General features: G+C 31.3%; 1 protein-coding gene across 4 annotated transcripts in view; it reads left to right on the top strand.

The window, feature by feature from the left end:
* The window catches only part of CNOT6 (CCR4-NOT transcription complex subunit 6), a 49,911-nt gene extending 29,735 nt beyond the window's left edge, over positions 1-20,176 (top strand). For 3 of the 4 annotated variants that reach the window (XM_074292329.1, XM_074292330.1, XM_074292331.1), the window contains 8 exons: positions 5,909-6,013; positions 6,098-6,166; positions 7,129-7,286; positions 8,183-8,337; positions 9,128-9,282; positions 9,826-10,056; positions 12,335-12,537; positions 17,284-20,176. In XM_074292329.1, coding sequence (XP_074148430.1) covers positions 5,909-6,013; positions 6,098-6,166; positions 7,129-7,286; positions 8,183-8,337; positions 9,128-9,282; positions 9,826-10,056; positions 12,335-12,537; positions 17,284-17,496 — 1,289 coding nt within the window. In that variant the 3' untranslated portion in view covers positions 17,497-20,176. The remainder of the gene's footprint in view (positions 1-5,908; positions 6,014-6,097; positions 6,167-7,128; positions 7,287-8,182; positions 8,338-9,127; positions 9,283-9,825; positions 10,057-12,334; positions 12,538-17,283) is intronic. The other variant, XM_074292332.1, reaches the window with a different exon arrangement.
* The last annotated feature ends 1,484 nt before the right edge of the window (positions 20,177-21,660 follow it).

The raw sequence follows: 21,660 nt of genomic DNA, 5'->3' as shown, positions 1-21,660 counted from the left end.
GAATGGTGCAAATTATTTTTGCATGTATTTGAAAAAATGAAATGCTATTATAAAAAATGAATGTTGAAAATTATCTTTACATGTATCTGGAAAAATAAAATAGTATTGAGAAAAAAAAGAAAAATGAAAAGGTCTTTACTTCAAAATAGTGGGCAGAATAGAAAAACTGGAAGTTGCAATGGCAAGTCAATCCAAAAAAACAAGAGAGAGAACAATAGATTGGAAATGCAAACATAAAAGTTAAGGACAATCTAGAAAAAGAAAAGTAAACATATAAATCTAAATCATAACTTTAAGGGTCAATTAATTGAACACTTTAATAAAATGAAAAAAAATGACATAAAAAAGAATTTCAAACTATTAATTACCATTTAAGATTGATCCAAATTAATAATATTGAAAGTAAAAATACTATTGAACTAATAAATAAAACTAAGAGTTGGTTTTATGAAAAAACCAATAAAATAGATAAACCTTTGGTAAATCTGATTAGAAAAAGGAGAGAGGAAAATCAAATTGTTAGTCTTAAAAATAAAAAGGGGGAACTGTTCACCAATGAGAAGGAAATTAGAGAAATAATGAGTTACTTTGCCCAACTTTATGCCAATAAATTTGATAACCTAAGTGAAATAGATGCTACCTCCAAAAATATAGGCTTTCCAGATTAACAGAGGAGGAAATAAATTGCTTAAATAGTCCCATTTCAGAAAAAGAAATAGAACAAGCTATTAATCAACTCCCTAAGAAAAAATCTCCAGGACCAGATGGATTCACAGGTGAATTCTACCATATATTCAAAGAACAATTAGCTCCAATATTATATAAACTATTTGAAAAAATAGGGAATGAAGGAGTCCTACCAAATTCCTTTTATGACACAGACATGGTACTGATACCCAAATCAGGTTGGTTGAAAACGGAGAAAGAAACTATAGACCAATCTCCCTAATGAATATTGATGCTAAAATCTTAAATAAGATATTAGCAAAAAGACTACAGAAAATCATCCCCAGGATAATACATCATGATCAAGTAGGATTTATACCAGGAATGCAGGGCTGGTTCAGTATTAGGAAAACTATTAGTATAATTGGCCATATTAATAATCAAATTAACAAAAATCATATGATCATCTCAATAGATGCAGAAAAAGCATTTGATAAAATCCAACATCCATTTCTATTAAAAACACTTGAGAGTATAGGAATAAATGGACTTTTCCTTTAAAAAGTCAGCATCTATTTAAAACCATCAATAAGTATCATATGTAATGGGGAAAGATTGCAACCATACCCATTAAGATCAAGGGTGAAACAAGATTTTCCACTATCACCATTACTATTCAATATTGTATTACAAATGCTTGCTTTGGCAATAAAAGTGGAGAAAGAGATTAAAGGAATTAGAATAAGTATTGAGGAAACCAAATTATCACTCTGTTGATGATATGATGGTATATGTAAAGAACGCCAAAAATTCAACTAAAAAGTTATTAGAAATAATCCACATCTTTAGCAAAGTTGCAGAATACAAAATAAGCCCACATAAATCATCAGCATTCTTATATGTCACTAATAAAATCCAACAGTTAGAGTTACAAAGAGAAATTCCATTTACAATAACTACTGATAGTATAAAATATTTAGGAATCTATCCCCTGTCAAGGGAAAATCAGAAACTTATATGAGCAAAACTACAAAACACTTTCTACACAAATTAAGTCTGATCTAACCAATTGGAAAAAATATTAAATGCTCTTGGATAGGGCGAGCAAATATAATAAAGATGACAGTACTACCCAAACTAATCTATTTATTTAGCGCTATACCAATCATACTCCCCAAAAAACTATTTTAATGACCTAGGAAAAATAACAAAGTTCATATGGAAAAACAAAAAGTCAAGAATTTCAAGGGAATTAATGAAAAAAAAATCAAATGAAAGTGGCTTAGCTGTACCAGATCTAAAATGATATTATAAAGCAGCGGTTACCAAAACCATTTGGTATTGGCTAAGAAATAGACTAGTTGATCAGTGGAATAGGTTCGATCCAAAGGACAAAATAATCAATAACACTAACCTAGTGTTTGACAAACCCAAGGATCCCAGCCTTTGGGATAAAAACTCAATGTTTGACAAAAATTGCTGGGAAAATTGGAAACTAATATGGCAGAAACTAGGCATTGACCCACACTTAACACCATACACCAAGGTCAGGTCAAAATGGGTTCATGATCTAGGAATAAAGAATGAGATTATAAATAAATTAGAGGAACATAGGATAGTTCACCTCTCAGACCTCTGGGAGAGGAATGAATTTTTGTCCAAAGAAGAATTAGAGATTATTATTGATCACAAAGTAGAAAACTTTGATTATATCAAATTGAAAAGTTTTTGTACAAACAAAACTAATGCAGATAAGATTAGAAGGGAAACAATAAACTGGGAAAACATTTTTACAGTCAAAGGTTCAGATAAAGGCCTCATTTCAAAAATATATAGACAATTGACTCTATAAGAAATCAAGCCAATCTCCAATTGATAAATGGTCAAAGGATATGAACAGATGATTCTCAGATGAAGAAATTGAAACTATTTTTAGTCATATGAAAAGATGCTCCAAGTCATTATTAATCAGAGAAATGCAAATTAAGACAACTCTGAAATACCACTACACACCTGTCAGATTGGCTACAATGACAGGGAAAGGTAATACAGAATGTTGGAGGGAATGTGGGAAAATAAGGACATTGATACATTGTTGGTGGAGTTGTGAATACATCCAGCCATTCTGGAGAGCAATTTTGAACTATGCTCAAAAAGTTATCAAACTGTGCATACCCTTTGACCCAGCAGTGTTGCTACTGGGTTTGTATCCCAAAGAGATCTTAAAGAAGGGAAAGAGACCTGTATATGCAAAAAATGTTTGTGGCAGCCCTCTTTGTGGTGGCCAGAAACTGGAAACTACATGGATGCCCATCAATTGGAGATTGGATAAATAAGTTGTGGTATATGAATATTATGGATTATTTTTTGTTCTGTAAGAAATTATCAACAGGATGATTTCAGAAAGGTCTGGAGAGACTTACATGAACTGATGCTGAGTGAAATGAGCAGGACCAGGAAATCATTGTATACTTCAACAACAGTACTATATATTATGACCAATTCTGATGGGTGTGGCCATTTCTAACAATGAGATGAACCAAATCAGTTCCAGTAGAGCAGTAATGAGCTGAACCAGCTACACCCAGCAAAAGAACTCTAGGAGATCATTATGAACCACTACATAGAATTCCCATTTCCTCTAATTTTGTCCGCCTGCATTTTGGATTTCCTTCACAAGCTTTGTACACTATTTCCAATAATACACTATAATTTCCAATGTACACTATATATATATAACATGAAGATCAACTAGAAAGGTCTAATATATGCCAAAATATTTACAGCAACTTTTTCTCTGGTGGCAAAGAACTAGAGACAAACTAGGTGCCCATCAATTGCTGAATAGCTATACAAATTGTGGTACAAGAATGTAATGGAATTACTGTCCTCAAAAATATCAAATGATAAATAGTATGTATTATGTGTCAGGCACTGTGCCAGATCCTGGAAATACAAGTACAAAGAATGAAATGATTCTATTTGATATGAGTTTCATTCTAGACTTAGGAAAGCAGAAACGAGAGAACAATGTACTCAGTGACTATAACTATAGCATTGCAGTGTAAATGGAAGATAAACAAACAAAAAAAAATAAAAGCCCCCAAATGAACACTATGTAGGTGTAATGACCAAACTTGATTCCAAAGAAAAGATGAGAAAATGTCTTCAACTCTCCCTACTCCCTTCCTTATTCCCAAGGGTAATAAAAGGATGGAGATGATGAGTGCGGATTATTGTATGTACTGTCAGGTACCATAGGTTGATTTTGAATATTTTTTTCAAATTTTTTTACAAGGTATAACTTGAATAGGGGAGGGTAAATGATATATTTGGAAATAAAAATAATGTGTGAAAACAAAAAATATATGATTGTTTTTTAAAGATTCAAAAGAATCTTTTCTTTGGTTTTATGTCCAACTTTTAAAATTATTTTTTTCCTTCAGTGTATTTTTCAGAGTTTTGTCATGGCAGAAATTAATTTATGTAGTTCAGGGTATTTATATTGTTATGATTCATCTTTCTTTATTTTGCACTATTACAATACATCTTACATTTCTACTCTTTAGATTGCTATTTTTGTAGATAGTAATATTCCATTTACATAACAGATCACCTAATTATTGACCACTTGATTTCTTTCTAATTTTTTTATTATTATGAATAATGTAGCTAGAAAAAAATTTTTTTTTTATAGAAGGGTATTTTTCCTCTATTAATATCCCTAAGATAGTCTTGGGATCACTAGGTCAAAAGTTTGGGGTAATTGTAAATTATTATTGCTTATTGCCATTTTTCTTTTCAAAAAGATTGTACCAATTCAGAACTCCAACAATTGTGTAATAATGTATTTGTTTTACCTTATCCTTGTAACTTTGAATTTTATTTCTTTAAACTACTTTTACTAATTTAATGGATATGAGGTTAAAAGAGTTGCATTGACACTTTGAATACTAGAATGTTTAAACAGTCTTTCAGATGTTTTTTGATAATTTGCCTTCTGAGCACTTTTCTATTGAAGAATGAATCTTACTCTTAATTTTGGATTTTCATTAGAACTATTTAAGGCAAAGTTTGTTTTCTTTCCCTAGTGTCTTTCCTTTTTATTCTTTTTGCATTGCTTTTGGGCATCAGACAATTTTAATTTTTATTAAAAATCTATTTTGCCTCATGACTAAATAAATTATTTTCCTATATAACCATAATATTGTTTCCCATAATTCATATTTCAAATTTTAAAAAAAATGGATCATTAATATATTGGGAATCTATTATGGTATATTGTTTGATATGTGAATGAAATGCTATTTTTCACCATGCTGCTGTTCTGTACTTAACATTTAAAAAAACTATACAACTATATGTAGTTGTATAGTTTATATATATATATATATATATATATATATATATATATATATATATATATATATATATATATATATATATATAGATATAGATATAGATATAGATATATATATATTTGTATATATATATATGTATATACACACACACACACACACATACATATACACTAACTTCAATAAATAATTAGTGAAAATTGCATTTATCATGTTAACTTTCTTGTTCTGTGCCTGCCTTTCCAATTGGCAAAATCTTTTTTAGATATTGATTTAGATATTGTTCTAGTACAAGAACTGTACCTTCCACTTTTATGCCTTTTTGAAGTTAATAAAGATTGTGACTAGGTCTTCCAAGTCACTGAGAGTCATGGTAATAATAATAATAAAAGTTCACTTCCAAAGATTTTTTTTTTTTTTTTTTGCCACAGCTAGGTATATATTATCTTTAAATGAAGAAAATAAGGGTCAGAAAGGTTCTAACTTGCCAATCACCAATTAAGTAAGTGTGAGAACCATTGAATCAAGCCAGATCTTTGGTTCTAGGTTCTTCTTTATTAGGCTGAAATTCATTAATCTTTGTTAACTACTTTACCTGAGAGAATACTGTAGTTTGAGAAGCAATCATGATGAATTACTTTTATCTTTTCACTTAATTTGATTAAAATCCAAAGAGAACAAAGAAAATTAGTTTGATTTCTGAATTTTTGTTGTTTATCAAGGGTTTTTTTTTTTATTAAAATAAAATTTCATTTAAAATAACTTAAGCTAAGTCAGTTGATAAAATTTCAAAGTCTAATATCTAGAGTTTTTGATATCTCTAAATTGGATAGTCATAAATTAGGTCTTATTTTACTTTTTTTTTTTTTTTTAAATACTTAAAGGAAATCCACTTACACAAGATATATTGAACCTCTATCAGGAACCGGATGGGACAAGAAGGCTACTGAACTATTTGCTTGATAATTTGGCAGGTACTGGAAAAACAAGTAAGTGGTAATTAGTTTAGATTACTTTTTGGGGAAGACAAATAGAAATATTGTCATTTCATTTTGTGTTAAATATTCCACTAGTGGCAACAGAACAACCACCTCCAAGATCTTGGATTATGTTACAAGAACCAGACAGAACAAGGCCAACTGGTTGGTAGCATTGTTTTTTTTTTTGTTTTGTTTTGTTTTGTTTTTTTCCTACTAGTTATTACTTAAATATAATTAAAATCATAGCATAGCGGTTATTTTTTCATCCATAAAGTAGTCTATGTAATAAACTTATCTATAATGCATTTAATTTGTAAAATATTAATAATCATACTTTTGAAAACTAAACTTCTCAATATAGGCATGCCCAGGCTCTATGTGGTGTAGCGTATATGCCTTGTAAAATATTGTCAAATGTAGTTAGAGTAAAAGGGCATTTGCATGATATAGTGGAAAGAGGACTAGCTTGGAATTTGGTAGATTTTAGTTCTAGCTCCAGTTTACTTACTTTGGGCTAGGCCTCACCTTTCTTGTTTGTCATTTTACATGATATCTGAGATCCTCTTATTGTTGACATTATTTCATAGATAGTAAGTCAAAATATTTTAAGACCTGGGCAATGTCCCAACTATATTGAGCAGTGTTTGATTCAGTAGTCATTCAGGTCAATAGAATTCTTAGTTGAGTAAGAAGTTTACCAGTTGACTTTGATGCCCTTTGAAATTCTAAATTTGATGAAAATAATTTTTTGTATTATTTTATAATTAGTTATAACAGGATTTTACTTGTGTTTTTGCTTTAGTTAACTGTATAGTTGTGCAGAAGTGAACCAGACTTGGTTTTTACTATAGCTTTGTATCAATTTTACATATTTCTCCATGAATGTAGTTTCAGGATGGTGGGGCTAAGAATGGGGAGAAATTGGAGAGCTTCAGAAATCTTCATTTTAGATTCTAACACAGTGAATGTCTAAAAGCCAAGTCTGAACTGTTTTATTTCATCAATATTATGTTTACCTCTAAATTGAAGCACCTTAAATAAAATTTTAGCATCTAACAATGTAAAAATCTTTTTCCGATATTTATGTGAATAAGTTAGTTTTTTTGTGTGTTTTTTCCCTACAGCTTTGTTTTCTGTCATGTGCTACAATGTTCTTTGTGACAAGTATGCAACCCGCCAGTTATATGGCTATTGTCCATCATGGGCACTTACTTGGGAGTATAGAAAAAAAGCCATTATGCAGGAAATCTTGAGCTGCAATGCTGACATCATAAGTCTTCAGGTAATTTATGAAGCACAACTTTTTTTTTTAAATGTACAAAATCCCATCTTTCAGAATTGCCAAAGTTAGGAATAAAGTATACATTAATTGGCATCTCTCAATTAACACATTTTGAGTTCCTATATTTATAAATTTCCTATAACCCAGCTTCAGCTTTAATCCCTTGGGTTTTAGACCTGGTAGGCAAACTCTCAGCTTCCTACTGCAACCCTGTATTACCCTGATGAATTAATTTTAATCTTTAATGATAGCTGAGTCTTTCCAACATTGTCCTGACTATTGTAATGTACTTTAGTCTGAAGTAGCTGGGAAAATGGAGTTATGTATATGGGATTTTTCTTTTTTTTCTTTTAGCACCATCTTGATTAGGACATACTGATTTTATATAGGAAAAATATACATGTATGGTGCTTACATACCAATCTCTGTAGTGACATTATAATTAATTACTTAAAAATTGCCTGGGTAAAACAACATCTTTACATCTTAGGTTTTTTTCTGTGTTCCTGGGTACCAAAAGAATTGATATGGGCAGTTTGTACTTGTAAAATGAAAAACAAGCAGGTGAGAACATGTATTGAAAAAAGGGGATGGGCTTTTGCAATTCTTACCTCTATAATTCAAGTGCAACACCTCTACAAATAACATGTGGGTGATTGCCCTGATCAATGCCTTTTTGCAATAAAAAGGTTAATACATTATAACTAAAGTCAGCCATAATATGATCATCCATTAACAGTAGTGTTCTTTTGATACTGACTGCCCCTTTTCACCTAACATTATATTTTAATATAACCAATTAATTATGGTAGAAAGGGCATACTTATAATAGTTTGTGTGTTATAATAAATTTGTTTTTAGGGAACTGAAATGCTGTGCTGTTTATGATTTTTCAGGAGGTTGAAACTGAACAGTATTACAGTTTTTTTCTGGTAGAGCTAAAGGAACGCGGCTATAATGGATTCTTTAGTCCAAAATCTAGAGCTAGGACAATGTCAGAACAGGAAAGAAAACATGTTGATGGCTGTGCAATATTCTTCAAGACAGAAAAGTAAGTAAGCTGTTTTCTTTGCAAAAATAATATATTTAACTTTGTATTCAGTGTGGATTTTTAAGGGAATATTAACCAGTTTGTTAATTGAATGAGTTAAAGAAACTGAACTATTAATGAAAATAAAACTATGGTCATAATTTTTTTCTCATAGAATTGAAGGGAAATTTCAATCAGAATTCTGTACACACACACACACACACACACACACACACACTTTTTGTTACAGTTTAATTCATATCAATGGAAGTACTATGCCCTTTACCTAATGTTTCCAAAGAACTTCTTAATTTGCCTGTCTTCAACCTGATCCTTGGTAAAGTGGGATATAAGAATTATGAGAAGAGGTTGTGTGTTGTGGTTAAGTCAAATTTAAGTTCAGAGAAGAGAACCTCCATATTACCTGTGCAGAACTCTAAAGTCCTCTGTAGATTAGTGCCACCTGAAAATAATTTAAATTTAATTTTGGTAAGTTGCCATTAAATGTGGAGAATTTTCTTTGAGTGATCTTACCTTCATCAGATAAGTGTAAAATTAGAAATTTTTTTTATGTGTTATATCCCTCAGTTTTAAAATTTTAGAATTTTAGAAGTAAAGAGATTAGCCAGATGTTTTTTCCAGATTGAAAAACGAAGTCTCAGAGAAAATGTATCTTACCAAAGTCATGTGTTAGATTGGGGACTTAAGGCCAGGCTTTCTGTCTCTTGGTCCCAGGCTCTTTCCTTTATACCGTGCTGCCTCCCTTGAGAAAGCATTTTCTCAACTGTTTTTTTTTTTTCCCAATATTTAGATTCACATTGGTTCAGAAACACACTGTTGAATTCAATCAACTAGCAATGGCAAATTCAGAAGGGTCTGAAGCTATGCTGAACAGAGTTATGACAAAAGATAACATTGGAGTTGCAGTGCTACTAGAACTTCGAAAAGAATTGATTGAAATGTCATGTAAGTGACTAATTTCTGATGAAATTGGGATCTAAAATACAAATGTGTTTTCTTGACAGTTTTGAAAAGAGTAGAAAGTAGTTGATCATATCTTAATTGATTATTGCCTCAGAAAAAATAGAAAAGTTTTTTTTTCCCATATGTCAAATCATTTCTTCTACCTACAATATTTAAGATAAGAGTTATTTCCTAAGAAAGTCTTATAAAGAATGAGTGAAAAGCAAAAAAAAAAAAAAGCCTTTATTATTTGCTTGTAGGCATTTTTGATTTGAAAGAAATAGAGAGGTAAATATAAAATGGAATAGCTATTCATACAATGAACTTGAACACTTTCCTCCATTTTTTGGCAGCAAAGGTAGATTGGAAGTAGTCTCCTCCTTTTTAGGTTGTGGTGTGGTTTTTTGTTGTTGTTTTTTTAGGATCTTGAGACTATTTAGATACAAAGGACATTTTTAAATGAGTTGAGCCATTTAAAATCATTTGCTTTCAATAATGAGATTACATGAAATGAAATGTTTGGTTTCCCTTGTCCTTTAATTTTAGCTGGAAAGCCACATCTTGGGACAGAAAAGCAGCTTATTCTTGTTGCTAATGCACATATGCATTGGGATCCTGAATATTCTGATGTGAAATTGGTACAAACTATGATGTTCCTCTCTGAAGTAAAGAACATTATTGACAAAGCCTCTCGGAGTCTCAAGTCTAATGTACTGGGAGAACTTGGAACCATTCCACTTGTTCTTTGTGCAGATCTCAATTCTTTGCCAGACTCTGGTAAGAACAACAATGTTTATTTTGAAGAATAATATGTATTTTTTAATGTAAATAGTCACTGAAGATAATATTGTTGCTTAGATTTAGTATTTGATACTTAACATGCAACAAGAAAATTGGATTTACATACATATATTGTATCTAGGTTATACTGTAACACATGTAAAATGTATGGGATTGCCTGTCATCTAGGGGAGGGAGTAGAGGGAGGGAGGGGAAAATTTGGAAAAATGAATACAAGGGATAATGTTATTTAAAAAAAAATTACTCATGCATATATACTGTCAAAAAATTTATAATTATAAAATTAAAAAAATAAATTAAAAAAAAAGATTTAGTATTTGAAAAGACTGACTTCAGATATATATGCCATGAAATGATTTTGTATATTTAAAAAATGAAATAGTATAATGAAAATACTATTAATACTAAAATGTTAAAACTCCTCTTGGCTATTAAAACACATAGTTTATTTTATTTTATTTTATTTTTTTTGAGGCTGGGGTTAAGTGACTTGCCCAGGGTCACACAGCTAGGAAGTGTTAAGTGTCTGAGATCATATTTGAACTCAGGACCTCCTGAATTCAGAGCTGGTGCTCTATCCACTTCGCCACCTAGCTGCCCCTAAAACACATAGTTTAAATTGAGAAATGACTTAATTAGAATTTAGGTTTCTGATTCAGTACTCTTAAATCAGGGGTTCCTAATCTTTTTTGAATCCTGGACACCATAGGCAGTCTAATGGCACCTCTGGATTTAGTCTTCAAAATAATGTTTTTAAATATATGAAATAAAATACATAGCATTACAAAGGAAATTATATTTAAAGTTTAAAGACTATCTTTGCATGTATTTAAAAAAATTAAAAGATATTTACAAAAATTTTAAATGGTAAATAAGTTCATAGTCTCCCCCCACCCCCCATTTAAGATTTCCTATCTTAATTCATTATAGTACTTTAATATTAAAATATGTTCCTCCTGGGTTTTTAAAAAGCAAAAATGATGTTATCTTTTTTTTTAGTTCCTTGAGGGGTGAGGACCCCATTTTAATTATTTTTGTGTCTTTCTCAGAATTATACTCTGCATCTAATATATGATTGTAATGATAGTTAAAAGACTTAATTATTTATAATTCTCTTCATGTCTTTTCTTTTATTTTAAATATATACTATTAAAGTTTGTTTTACCTTGATAAAAATGGATAGTTGTTTTCATCTCTTATCTATATATATTGTATTCTCTATAATAATATATAATATATGTGTGTGTGTGTATATATATATATATATATATATATATATATATATATATATATATATGTATGTATACACAAACACACACACACATATATCTATCTATATATGTATAAATAATCTATGTATTCTCAGCTATTTGGTATATCCCATATTATGAGAAGCTTGTTAACAATGCTTCTTTTGGGTTCCAGCCATCCTTTCATAGAATTTCGGATATGATTATATTTTATTGCCATAAGGTAGGCTAAACTGGTTTTATTTTTTTATTTACAAAATTCAAGGAAATTAACTTAAGCCAAGTTGGGTAAATGAGTCAAGTTCTATTTGAAATACTATTTGGTATGTAATGCAACTGTTATGTGATAAAGTGGAAAGAATGTTGAGTTTTGAATCAGAGAAGCCAGATTCAAATTCTGGCTTTGCTTTTTACCTTTTATTTCTTGAGCTTCATTTTCCTTGTCTTATAAAATGAAAAGGTTGAAATGAAGGCCTCTTAGATTCTATTTCTAAATCTGTCATCCTTTGATCCTATTAAATTGTAAAGCTTGTCCTATCAAACTGGAAGACACTACATTTGTTTACATTTCTCCTCTATATTTATACCTTTTTTCTCCATAAACATCAATATAGTTCAAGACTATTCTTTGATTTGGTAGAATAAATACAGTATAAAATAATTTGCTTATTAAACTGTAAGGGCAGATAGAATAATGAGCTTTTACATTAATTATTTTTATCTCTACAACTGGTCTCATAAAGTGTTCAGAGAATTATTACTACTAATTAAGATTGAGGATTATTCTCTAGAAATATCACCATATAATAACCCCTAGTTTTAGTAGTAAAGTATCTGAAAGTTGTGGAAATGTGATATTAAATAAAAATAAGTTTTAACATGCTTTTGTAAATAATATTTTTGGAGCACTTATATATTGGCATAAAACAACTCTGTAATAAGCCTGACAGTTTTAGCTTTTAAATTTTAATTTAGCTATTAAAAGTTCTTTTGGTTTATTTTAGGTGTCGTAGAATACTTGAGTACTGGTGGAGTAGAAACAAATCATAAGGATTTCAAAGAACTAAGATACAACGAAAGTCTTACTAACTTCAGCTGTAATGGGAAAAATGGAACGACAAATGGAAGGATTACACATGGTTTCAAGTTAAAGAGTGCCTATGAGAATGGCCTAATGCCTTATACAAATTACACATTTGACTTCAAGGTGAGAATTTGGACTTGAAAACATGTATTCTATTAGAAAATCATGTAGCTTTTTCGGTCAAAATAATAAAATACACGTCTTTAAAACATGGACAGATTTTTTTTTAAGTGTGGATAAAAACACTCATTTATACTGTTCTTCTAAAACATTGAGCATTGGCAAATCCTTTGATAAAGTTTATGTGATATGTTCTTCATATTTCTAGCATAAATAAATATGTATATATATATATAACTATCAATTAAAGGGAAAATTTTACCTTTCATAGATTTGTATTATACTAACTCCTCATTTTCTTGTGGGAAATTGAGGAATTCATAGTAATGAATGTTTTAAATCACCATCTTCTGATAAAATTTTCTCTTTTTAAACATATACTTATATTTCAATACTTCATTGATCTATGTTTTAAGACATAACTCCTTTATAATTTAGATAGTTTTTTTGAGTTATTGCTGAAAATTATCAGCTGGTACTCTTTTGACAGCTCACTATCTCAGGGAGGTATGAGCCTCTCTGAATTTAATTATTAACCTTTGGACCAGATATAATTTATCACCAACTCTATGATCAAGAACTTCTCCACCCTGGTAGAGTTAGTTTTGTGCTCATCTGATTTAGACTTTGGGAAATCCAAAGCCCTTTTCATGTTTCAGGGATAACATTAGAGGAGAGGAATAGATAAAAATATTCTCTACTTAATCTTCTCTTAATAATTCAAGATCATGACACGAATATATGCTGTATAAAGTGATGAAATTGTTGAAGTTTTTAAGACTCTATCCCTGTACTATGCTATACTTTTAAAGTTATTTTTGTTTTCCACACTATTTCTCTCTTTTTACTCTATTGCTCTAGCTACTATTCATATATCTTCTAATAATTCTCCCCACTCTAGTCTATCAAATTGCTGCTTTTTGTGCTTCTCTGTGCTAAACAGATTACCAAACTCATGAGGTACACATCTAAAATAAGAGTAAATAAACTGTGAAGCAGGGACTGTCTTTTGAGGAATATTCTCATGTTTCAGTGTATATACTTCAAAAACATCTGTTTTGTTTTCTCAGAGACTTCTTATGCTTCTGTCCTCCCCCCCCTCCTCTCAGCTCTGTTTTGGATAGTTAAAATTGGACATGTTAACAGTTTGTTTGTTTTTTTTTGTTTGTTTTGTTTTTTTAATGACTACCATATTTCAAGATTGCAAATTGTTTAACTGAGGTATCTTTGGTTTTACTATCAGAATTAAACAAAGTTCAATTTATTTTAAAACATTAAATTATGGGGAAAATTTATTATCACTCCTGATTTTCTTGTTGAGATCACTCAAACATGCAGCTTAAGAGTACAAGTTGACGAATGGTTCTTATAACCAAAGTGTAGCATGTTTCTTCATTGAATTAATTTGTCAGCTGCTAAAATAAATTTGGTGAATGAGGTGGTAGCTTGAAAAAGAATGTATTCTCAATTTTTATGCCAACTTATCTAGCAAATCTTAAATTTCCATTAGTTATTTGCCTTCATCTAAGAGCAGAAAAATAGATGTGAAGTATGGTGGTGCCTTTTAGTTCCTATTGAAATTCTGCAGCAAACTCTAGATTTATAGACTCTTAGAGTACTAGAGCTTAAAAGGAGCTGTAAAGCTTATCCAGTCTACTCTCAATTTCCCATTTTACAATTGAAGAAGCTGATAAAACAGAGGTGAGCTCTAACTTATCTGGGACTCAAACCTTGTCCACCCATTCCATTGTTCTTTATACTAAATATTGCTCTTTTTTTATATTCACAGGCTAGGGGGAAAAAAAGGCATTCTCTCCCTTACCCACATATCTCCCTGTAGCTTTAAAAGTTAAAAAAGAGTAAGAATAGGGGAATGGATTGATTTTAGGTTAGAAAAAGACATCTTCATATTTACTCAGTATGTGCTTATTTGGATGAAATTTGTCATAAAATTATACAGTGATAAAAATGTATAATTCTAAGGGGAAAGAACTCATCTTCTATTGCTGATGTAATAACATTTAACTTCTGTGTGAAACCTAAAGTAAAGAGATCTGCCTTCATGAACTGTAATGTCTAGAAGATGATTTTTATAATGCCATTCCTGAGATACTATGATATCCTTTCAGAAATTAGGTACTGTGTAGTGTGTTCTAATTTTTAAGTTGATCATTATTCTGCATAGAATATAGTTTTTATTAATCAAAATATTTGACTGATATATCTCGTTTCTTGATCATGCTTTGGTAAATTTATAGAAACCCTACATTAATGTAATTTATTGTGTTTGCATTAGACAAATATCAGAGTGCACTGTTGACCCCAAGATTAGTTTTATTCAACTTGTTGCCTGTGGATAAAATCTATAGAGGAATTATTACTTTACATAGGTAGCATAGTTAATAGAACACTGACCCTGAAGTCCAGTCTATCCTCAGACTAGCTGTGTGAATCACTTAACATCTGCCTCAGTTTCCCCAATTGTAAGAGAGGAATAAAAATATCATGTTCCCCGGATTGTTGTGAGGATCACATGAGATAATGTTGGTAGATCATTTAGCACAGTGCCTGGTATATATAGTAGCTATTTTAGAAAATGTTGTCTTCTGAAGGATATCTACTTCCCTCTTCATCTCCCAACTTTCCATTAACCCAGTTAACATGACTGTGTCTGCCATATTGCTCAAATGGGAGGATTCGTTGATACAATTGTCAAGGCAACAACAAAATGCCCTTTAAGACCTTGGATTTTGTAGCCTTTTTTAAAAAGAGGAAAAAAAAACTTTTCTGAATGTTGGAGGGAAATAAAAAGTTGTTGGAAGACAAGTGCAAAAGGCATCTGATTCATTATATATTAAACCTGAAACCAAAAAAGAAACTAAATATTAATTTATATTGGTGTTGGTACTTGCTTTTTATTTTTTATTTTATTTTATTTTATTTTTTTACTTTCTACAATATCTTTCATATTCTTGTGCTAAATTCACTATGTCCCCATTTGCTTCTTCACCCTAGCTTGCTGTCCTGATCTTAATTTCCCTGCTTACATTCCTTTTCCTCATTAAAAATGTTAGTCAAATACATGGAAATGTGTTTTGCCTGACTATACATATATAATCTATATCAAATTGTTTTGCTTTTTTTACAGGGTATGGGGGAAGGGAGAGAATTTGGAACTCAAAATTTGGAAAGAAAATATTAAAATTGCTTTTACATATAATTGGGGAAAATAAAATATTAAAAATTTAAAAACATCAGTCAAAACTGACTGCTCTCACTAGCCTTTCCAGATTCATATTTTTAGTAAGGACATTGGGTTAATCCTCCTTTCAGTATTTCTATTGATTATATAACAAAAAGCCCCTTGCAGTAGTGGAAGTAAACATTGACCTTGGGCATGGGAAACCTGGATTCACATTCCAGTTCCAGCACTTGTGTGACCCACCACAGGCAGATAGTTTAATCTTTTTGAACTCATTTGTTAAATGAGGTGGTACCAAAAGTACCTACCTTATAAATAAGTGAATGTATGTAAAGCACTTTACACATTTTAAAGTGCTATTTAATTAAGTCAGTTATTACTAAGAATAATCCCATCCCTTCTCTATGTACTTAGCTGCAGCAATGAAGGAGGAGAGGAGCCAGATAGTGTAACTACTTACCTAGGCAGCTGATTTCATTTATAAAAGTAAAATATTTCACTGAAATCTGTCTTTCTGAAAGCATTGCCTTTGTGTATGGGTGGGCCTGTCCGAGAAGGGTCCATCCTTCCTTTTTTAGAGAGAGAATTCTATGGATTATTTACCTGCATGTCATTTATTTATGAATTATAAATTATTCAGACTCTCTTATTTTTTTACACCTTAAATCTTCCAATAGAATGTTTGCCTTGTCATTTCTACCATTTTATTTTAAGAGTCATCAGTATAAATCTCAGTGCTGATTGTAGCCCCTCCACATCTTGCACAGTTCTTTGTAAATTTATGTAGCCAAAAAATTTCATTATCTGGTATAGTGGCCAGCTTGCTGTTTATGAGTTCCTCTTCATTTAAATAGGTTAGTGTTTAGATGAGACATACACAGTCTACGATCTATGCTTAAATTCAGCAAGCATGGTCTTTGAGAACCTATGGTCATCACCTCATGAGATATATTAATAGGACTTGGTGGTGGAAGAAGGGAAAAGTGTGCTTATATTTTTAAAAAAAAGTGTTTTCAGTTTAGTGTTCCTATGGTTTATTTCCTCATAGAGATATGTTCTAATTGTCATAGCTGGAGCCATTCCACCCCCCAAAATTAGGTAATTTAACATTTTAATTTGTATAATTTTTACTACTCATTAGAACTAATGATCCCCATGCCTTTCAGCTAGTCAACTTTTATCTCTAGTGGAACCAGGTATTTCCTTCCTACCATTTCATATTCTGCTGGGTACTAGATTAGTGGCAAGGCTAAATCAGGACAGGTCTCAGGAGGCAGGATTTATGTTGATTTCATTTGAAAGCTAAATAGCATAATCTGGAAGCCACTTTTATGCCCTTTTTGTTTTGTATCATTGATTTGACTCATATCCTTAATATTGATTTATATTCTCATTGTTTTCTTTGACTGAAGTTGTTTGAATGATTTGGTTTATGATGGTCATATTATGGTAATTACAAGTGATAAAACTTTAAAACTGTGTTCCCCAGAAAAAGCCCTTGATGTTTCAGTAACATCTTTTGGGTTTTGTTTTTGTTTGTTTTCCAGGGTATAATTGACTACATCTTCTACTCTAAACCTCAGCTGAACATCCTAGGCATTCTTGGACCTCTGGATCACCATTGGCTAATAGAGAACAATATAAGCGGCTGTCCACACCCACTCATCCCTTCTGACCACTTCTCACTTTTTGCACAACTGGAGCTTTTACTACCCTTCCTGCCCCCAGTCAATGGTATCCACCTTCCTGGCAGGAGGTAGTCAAGTACATTGAGAGGGCAACCTCAATCTGATTTGTACAATTGTAAAATCTGAATATAGAGGAGTGAGGTATGGCCAACAGGGATTTTTTTCTTAATGATGATCCGAATTTTGAATCTTGATTATTTGGTAAAGACATAGTAAAAGCCAGGTGCTATCAACAGAGACAAAATTCTGAGCCCAGTCTGCTTTGTGTACTGTTAGACAGGGATTGGTGCATTTGCACCTGTCTTTAATTTGTTACAAGTAATCTTCCTATTTCTCCTATCCAGCATAATATTTTCATGCCTTGAAATAGGGAAATGTTTATAGAGCATATTCTCTTTGCACAGAAATCTGTAGCACTACTTTCTGAGGCCAGTAGTAACATCTAGAGACCATTCTTCTGTACTTCACTTCCTCCTTTTTCAGACTTATTTGTAAAATATAGAATTTGAATTTAGCCTTTATGCTTGTATATGAATTACAGAAGACCTGATTTATGAGATTTTGTACTTTAAAAAAATCAGATTTGGAAATGATTGTATTGTAAACTAAGGCTAAATTTTTATTGGTTTCATGTGTTAGGCCAGCTTGTAAGTAAAAGAAGCTGCCACAGGCTTTCTCTGCTAAGGATTTGCACTGTTAGGGTTGTGTTAGCCCTCTTGAACTACTTTATTTTTAAATTGAGAACATTGCTTTCTAAATCAAAATCTGTTTAAAGCTTAAGACATTAACTCTAACCAGAGATAATTTATCCATGTATTTCTGAATTGTATGAAAAAACATATGACTCCCAGGACAGATAAGCTAAGCAGTCAGTAATCAGTAGACTTCTATGGGCTAATGTGTGTACATTCTAATATTTTTAAATCTTTAACTTTTTTTAAGTTAAGAAAAATTAGGGATGCTTATGTACAGCTTCTTAACTTCTGTTTAAAATACTACTTGTCCTATCTCCACTGTGCCTGCTCTTATTTGTTCTCAACAAGCACTGCCTGTGCATGCAGAGAGAATCTGTGCATCCTCTTTTATATTTTTAAAATACTGTTAACATTTGTGAAAATTTTATGAAGATGCTTTTGTAGAAGCTGTGGCATTTTTCCTTTTGTGAAGCATTGAATATCACATATTTGAACTTGTTCAGAATGTGGGTCCCCAATTCCTAGCTCACCAAACCCAAGCACTGCTCAGAGAGTCATTGCACAGTGCTGCCTGTCACTCAAAATACTACTATCATGTGAATTCTTTTCAGTTTCAGTGTGTTCCTTTCTCCAAAAAAGAGAATATCATTTCTTGGAAAAAAAAAAAGTAATGTTTTCTCATTTATGAAGCAGTGTAATTAGATTCAGTATTGTATATTCAGAACAGGTTCCCAAGACAATTCTTCAGATCATTTTAAAGTGACCAAGTCTTATTTTAGTGTGTCAAGCAATATCATATCCTGTGTTTGTTGCTCATAGTGCCATTAGTAGCTTAGAGATGTAACGCCAACTTTTATCTTGAAAAATTAACTTATATTTTCTCTCCCCATTCTCTCATCTTTCAAAAATCAATTAAATGAATTCCAAAAGAGCTTGGTCTAACTGCTTTTGTTTCAACTGCAGGCAGGGAAGCAAAAGGGGCACTGTATGAATATTAAAGGAAAAATTGCTGAATGCTGTGAGCATGTTTTTTTGTTTTTGTTTTTGTTTTTTTACCACAGTGGATGTCATTGCCAATATGACTTAAAATTTTATTGTAAAATCTCAGCAATTAAATGTGCTTAACCATTTTAAGATAAAATGACATAGTTTATAAAGTCTAATATTTTCACTTTAAATTTCTAAAGTCTTGATCTTGAATTCTTGTCTGGGACCTGGTTTTTGTTTGAGGTGTTTTTTTGTTTGGTTTTGGTTTTTTAAAGTTGTGCAGACATCAAATGTGTCCAGTTTATAATCAGTACATTGAAATGCAGGTAGAATTGATGTAGTAGAGTCAATGCATAACTTTTATGTTCTTTTTTGGTTTTGTTTTTTTTTTTTTGTAAAGTGTGAATAAAAGGTGTTTACTCATGTTTCTTTAACAATGTGTTGGTAATGTGCATCATGACAATTTCCAGTGAAGATGAGCTAGTTGAGCTCATCAAATTGAGTAAACTTATTTTTTTGATGATCTGGATTATGTAATAATAAGTCCAGAAAGCTTTATGGCAGGTTTGGGGGAAGCACTTATTCATTTTGTATTTGTTAGTAGGGGATATTTTACTTTAATAGATGCTGGAGCTGGAGTGCACTTGTTAGATTCTTAAAGGTTTGAGCTTTACTCATTATGTTTCATCTGTATTTGTTACTGTCTCAAGTAGATTTGAATTTATGACAGCAGAGTAAATATTCTGACCTATTGTGTCTTGAAGATACTTGTTCTTGCCTAGACCAGACACATTGCAATCTTTGTGTCAGTTTAGACTGCTTTTCCAACCTTTTAGATAGTGATAAATTGAATTGTGAGGATCTACTAATGGTTTACAGCTATAACTTCAAAGGAGAAATATTTTGAATCTAAAGGGGAATAACAGTTATACCCAAACTGAACTGAGATGCTTTTGTCAAGCAAGTTTTGTGTTAAAATATTTTCCTGTGTCATGAATCTATTTTCAACATCATTTCCAACAAGCCGTACCCAAAAAAAGATGCAATAAAATTCATATGTTTTCACAGTGCAGATTTTTTTCTTCTAAAGCCCTATAACAAATATTAATTAAATGCAGTTTTGGTGTTGCCATAACAGGCCTTCAATGTTCTTGTAAGCACATCATACAAATGTTCTTAAAGTGGGGTTGGGGGTGGGAGGTGGGAAAAGAATTTAGTTTTCTCTCTTATAGGAAAACAAGTATTTTGGAGCCATTAAATTCCATTCTGTAAAGTGTCTTGAAGTTCAGGACAGTTTGCAGTATTTATGGAGGTTATTTATCCTTTGAGAAAATAATGTTCATCTAAATTAGATTGTGGCACAATTTAAACTAAAGCTGTGGAAATATGAACTAATTGAAACTTTAAAAAACAAATAGCATTAATTAGGCAAAGAAGACCACTAGAAAATTTATTAATTTTGTGTAACTCAGTGACATCCAGTAAGCCTTAGTTTGGCCTAATGCTTTTAAATCTAGGGGAATTATTCTCCTGAATGTTGGATTTTAAATTCAAATTTTTTCCTAAGATGCAAATTCTCAACAGATAATTTTCAGTATTCCTTTTTTTTTTTTCCTTCTTTTAGCTATGTATGGTATAACTCTAAAGTAATGAGGTTGAACTTCTATAAGCTACATAAAATCAGTCTCGCTACATTAGAGCGCCCTACCTTTTATAAGGAAACAAACCACCTAAGGCAAAAGAATTCTAAGATTTCTTTTTAAAGCATTCCACCAAACTCTGTAACTTGTTAATATTCAAGCAACTGCTCCTATAGGCATTTCTTACCCAGCCTAAAACAGTATTTTAATATATGTTAACTTTGCAATTTTTTTTTGGCTACATATGTTTTAATAACACATAGATGTCTTGGTATGTTCAAGTAGTGTCTAAAATAGAATATCTAGTCTTTCTTCACAGTACTTCTGTATAATGTGTGATGCACTGGACTATCTCTTGTTTACCATTCATGTAATACAAACCAGCACATTATCAGCACTAAGCTCAAAGAATGTTGCATTTGTTTAGGCAGCTCTTTAATAAGATTATTGGGAAACTGAATATGGTCTGATGGTAAACAAGGGCTTTTACTGTTCTCTTCAGTGGAACTTTTTCTTGGTCAAATTGTAACTAGCTAGTATTATATTTATATACAGGGTCTTTTTTCTTTACCAATGTATTTTCCTACTCATAGCTGACCAATAAATTCATTATCTGTTTCAAACTATTTTTATGTGTAATTTCTATAGCAACTGTTTAACAAGTATCAACAGTAAATATTGGTGTACTATCTTCATATGTAAAATGAAAGGGTTGGACTGGATGCCAGAGCTTTTCCAGCTCTGAATCTAAGATCTTATGATCTAAAGAATGAGTCTCAAATCTTGTAATCCCTAACACAAGATCCAACTCTTAATTTCAGAGGTATTTGGTGAACATGAAGCCATTTGATAAAGTGAGCCTATACAAGGGAAGGCCTGGGGGCATACAATAAGTTTATTTCAGAATATGCTTA

This window comes from Sminthopsis crassicaudata, chromosome 2 (genome assembly GCF_048593235.1).
Source record: "Sminthopsis crassicaudata isolate SCR6 chromosome 2, ASM4859323v1, whole genome shotgun sequence".
Lineage (NCBI taxonomy): Eukaryota > Metazoa > Chordata > Mammalia > Dasyuromorphia > Dasyuridae > Sminthopsis > Sminthopsis crassicaudata.
The sequence above is the reverse complement of the archived record's forward strand: the minus strand, read 5'-3'. Positions and strand labels throughout refer to the sequence as shown.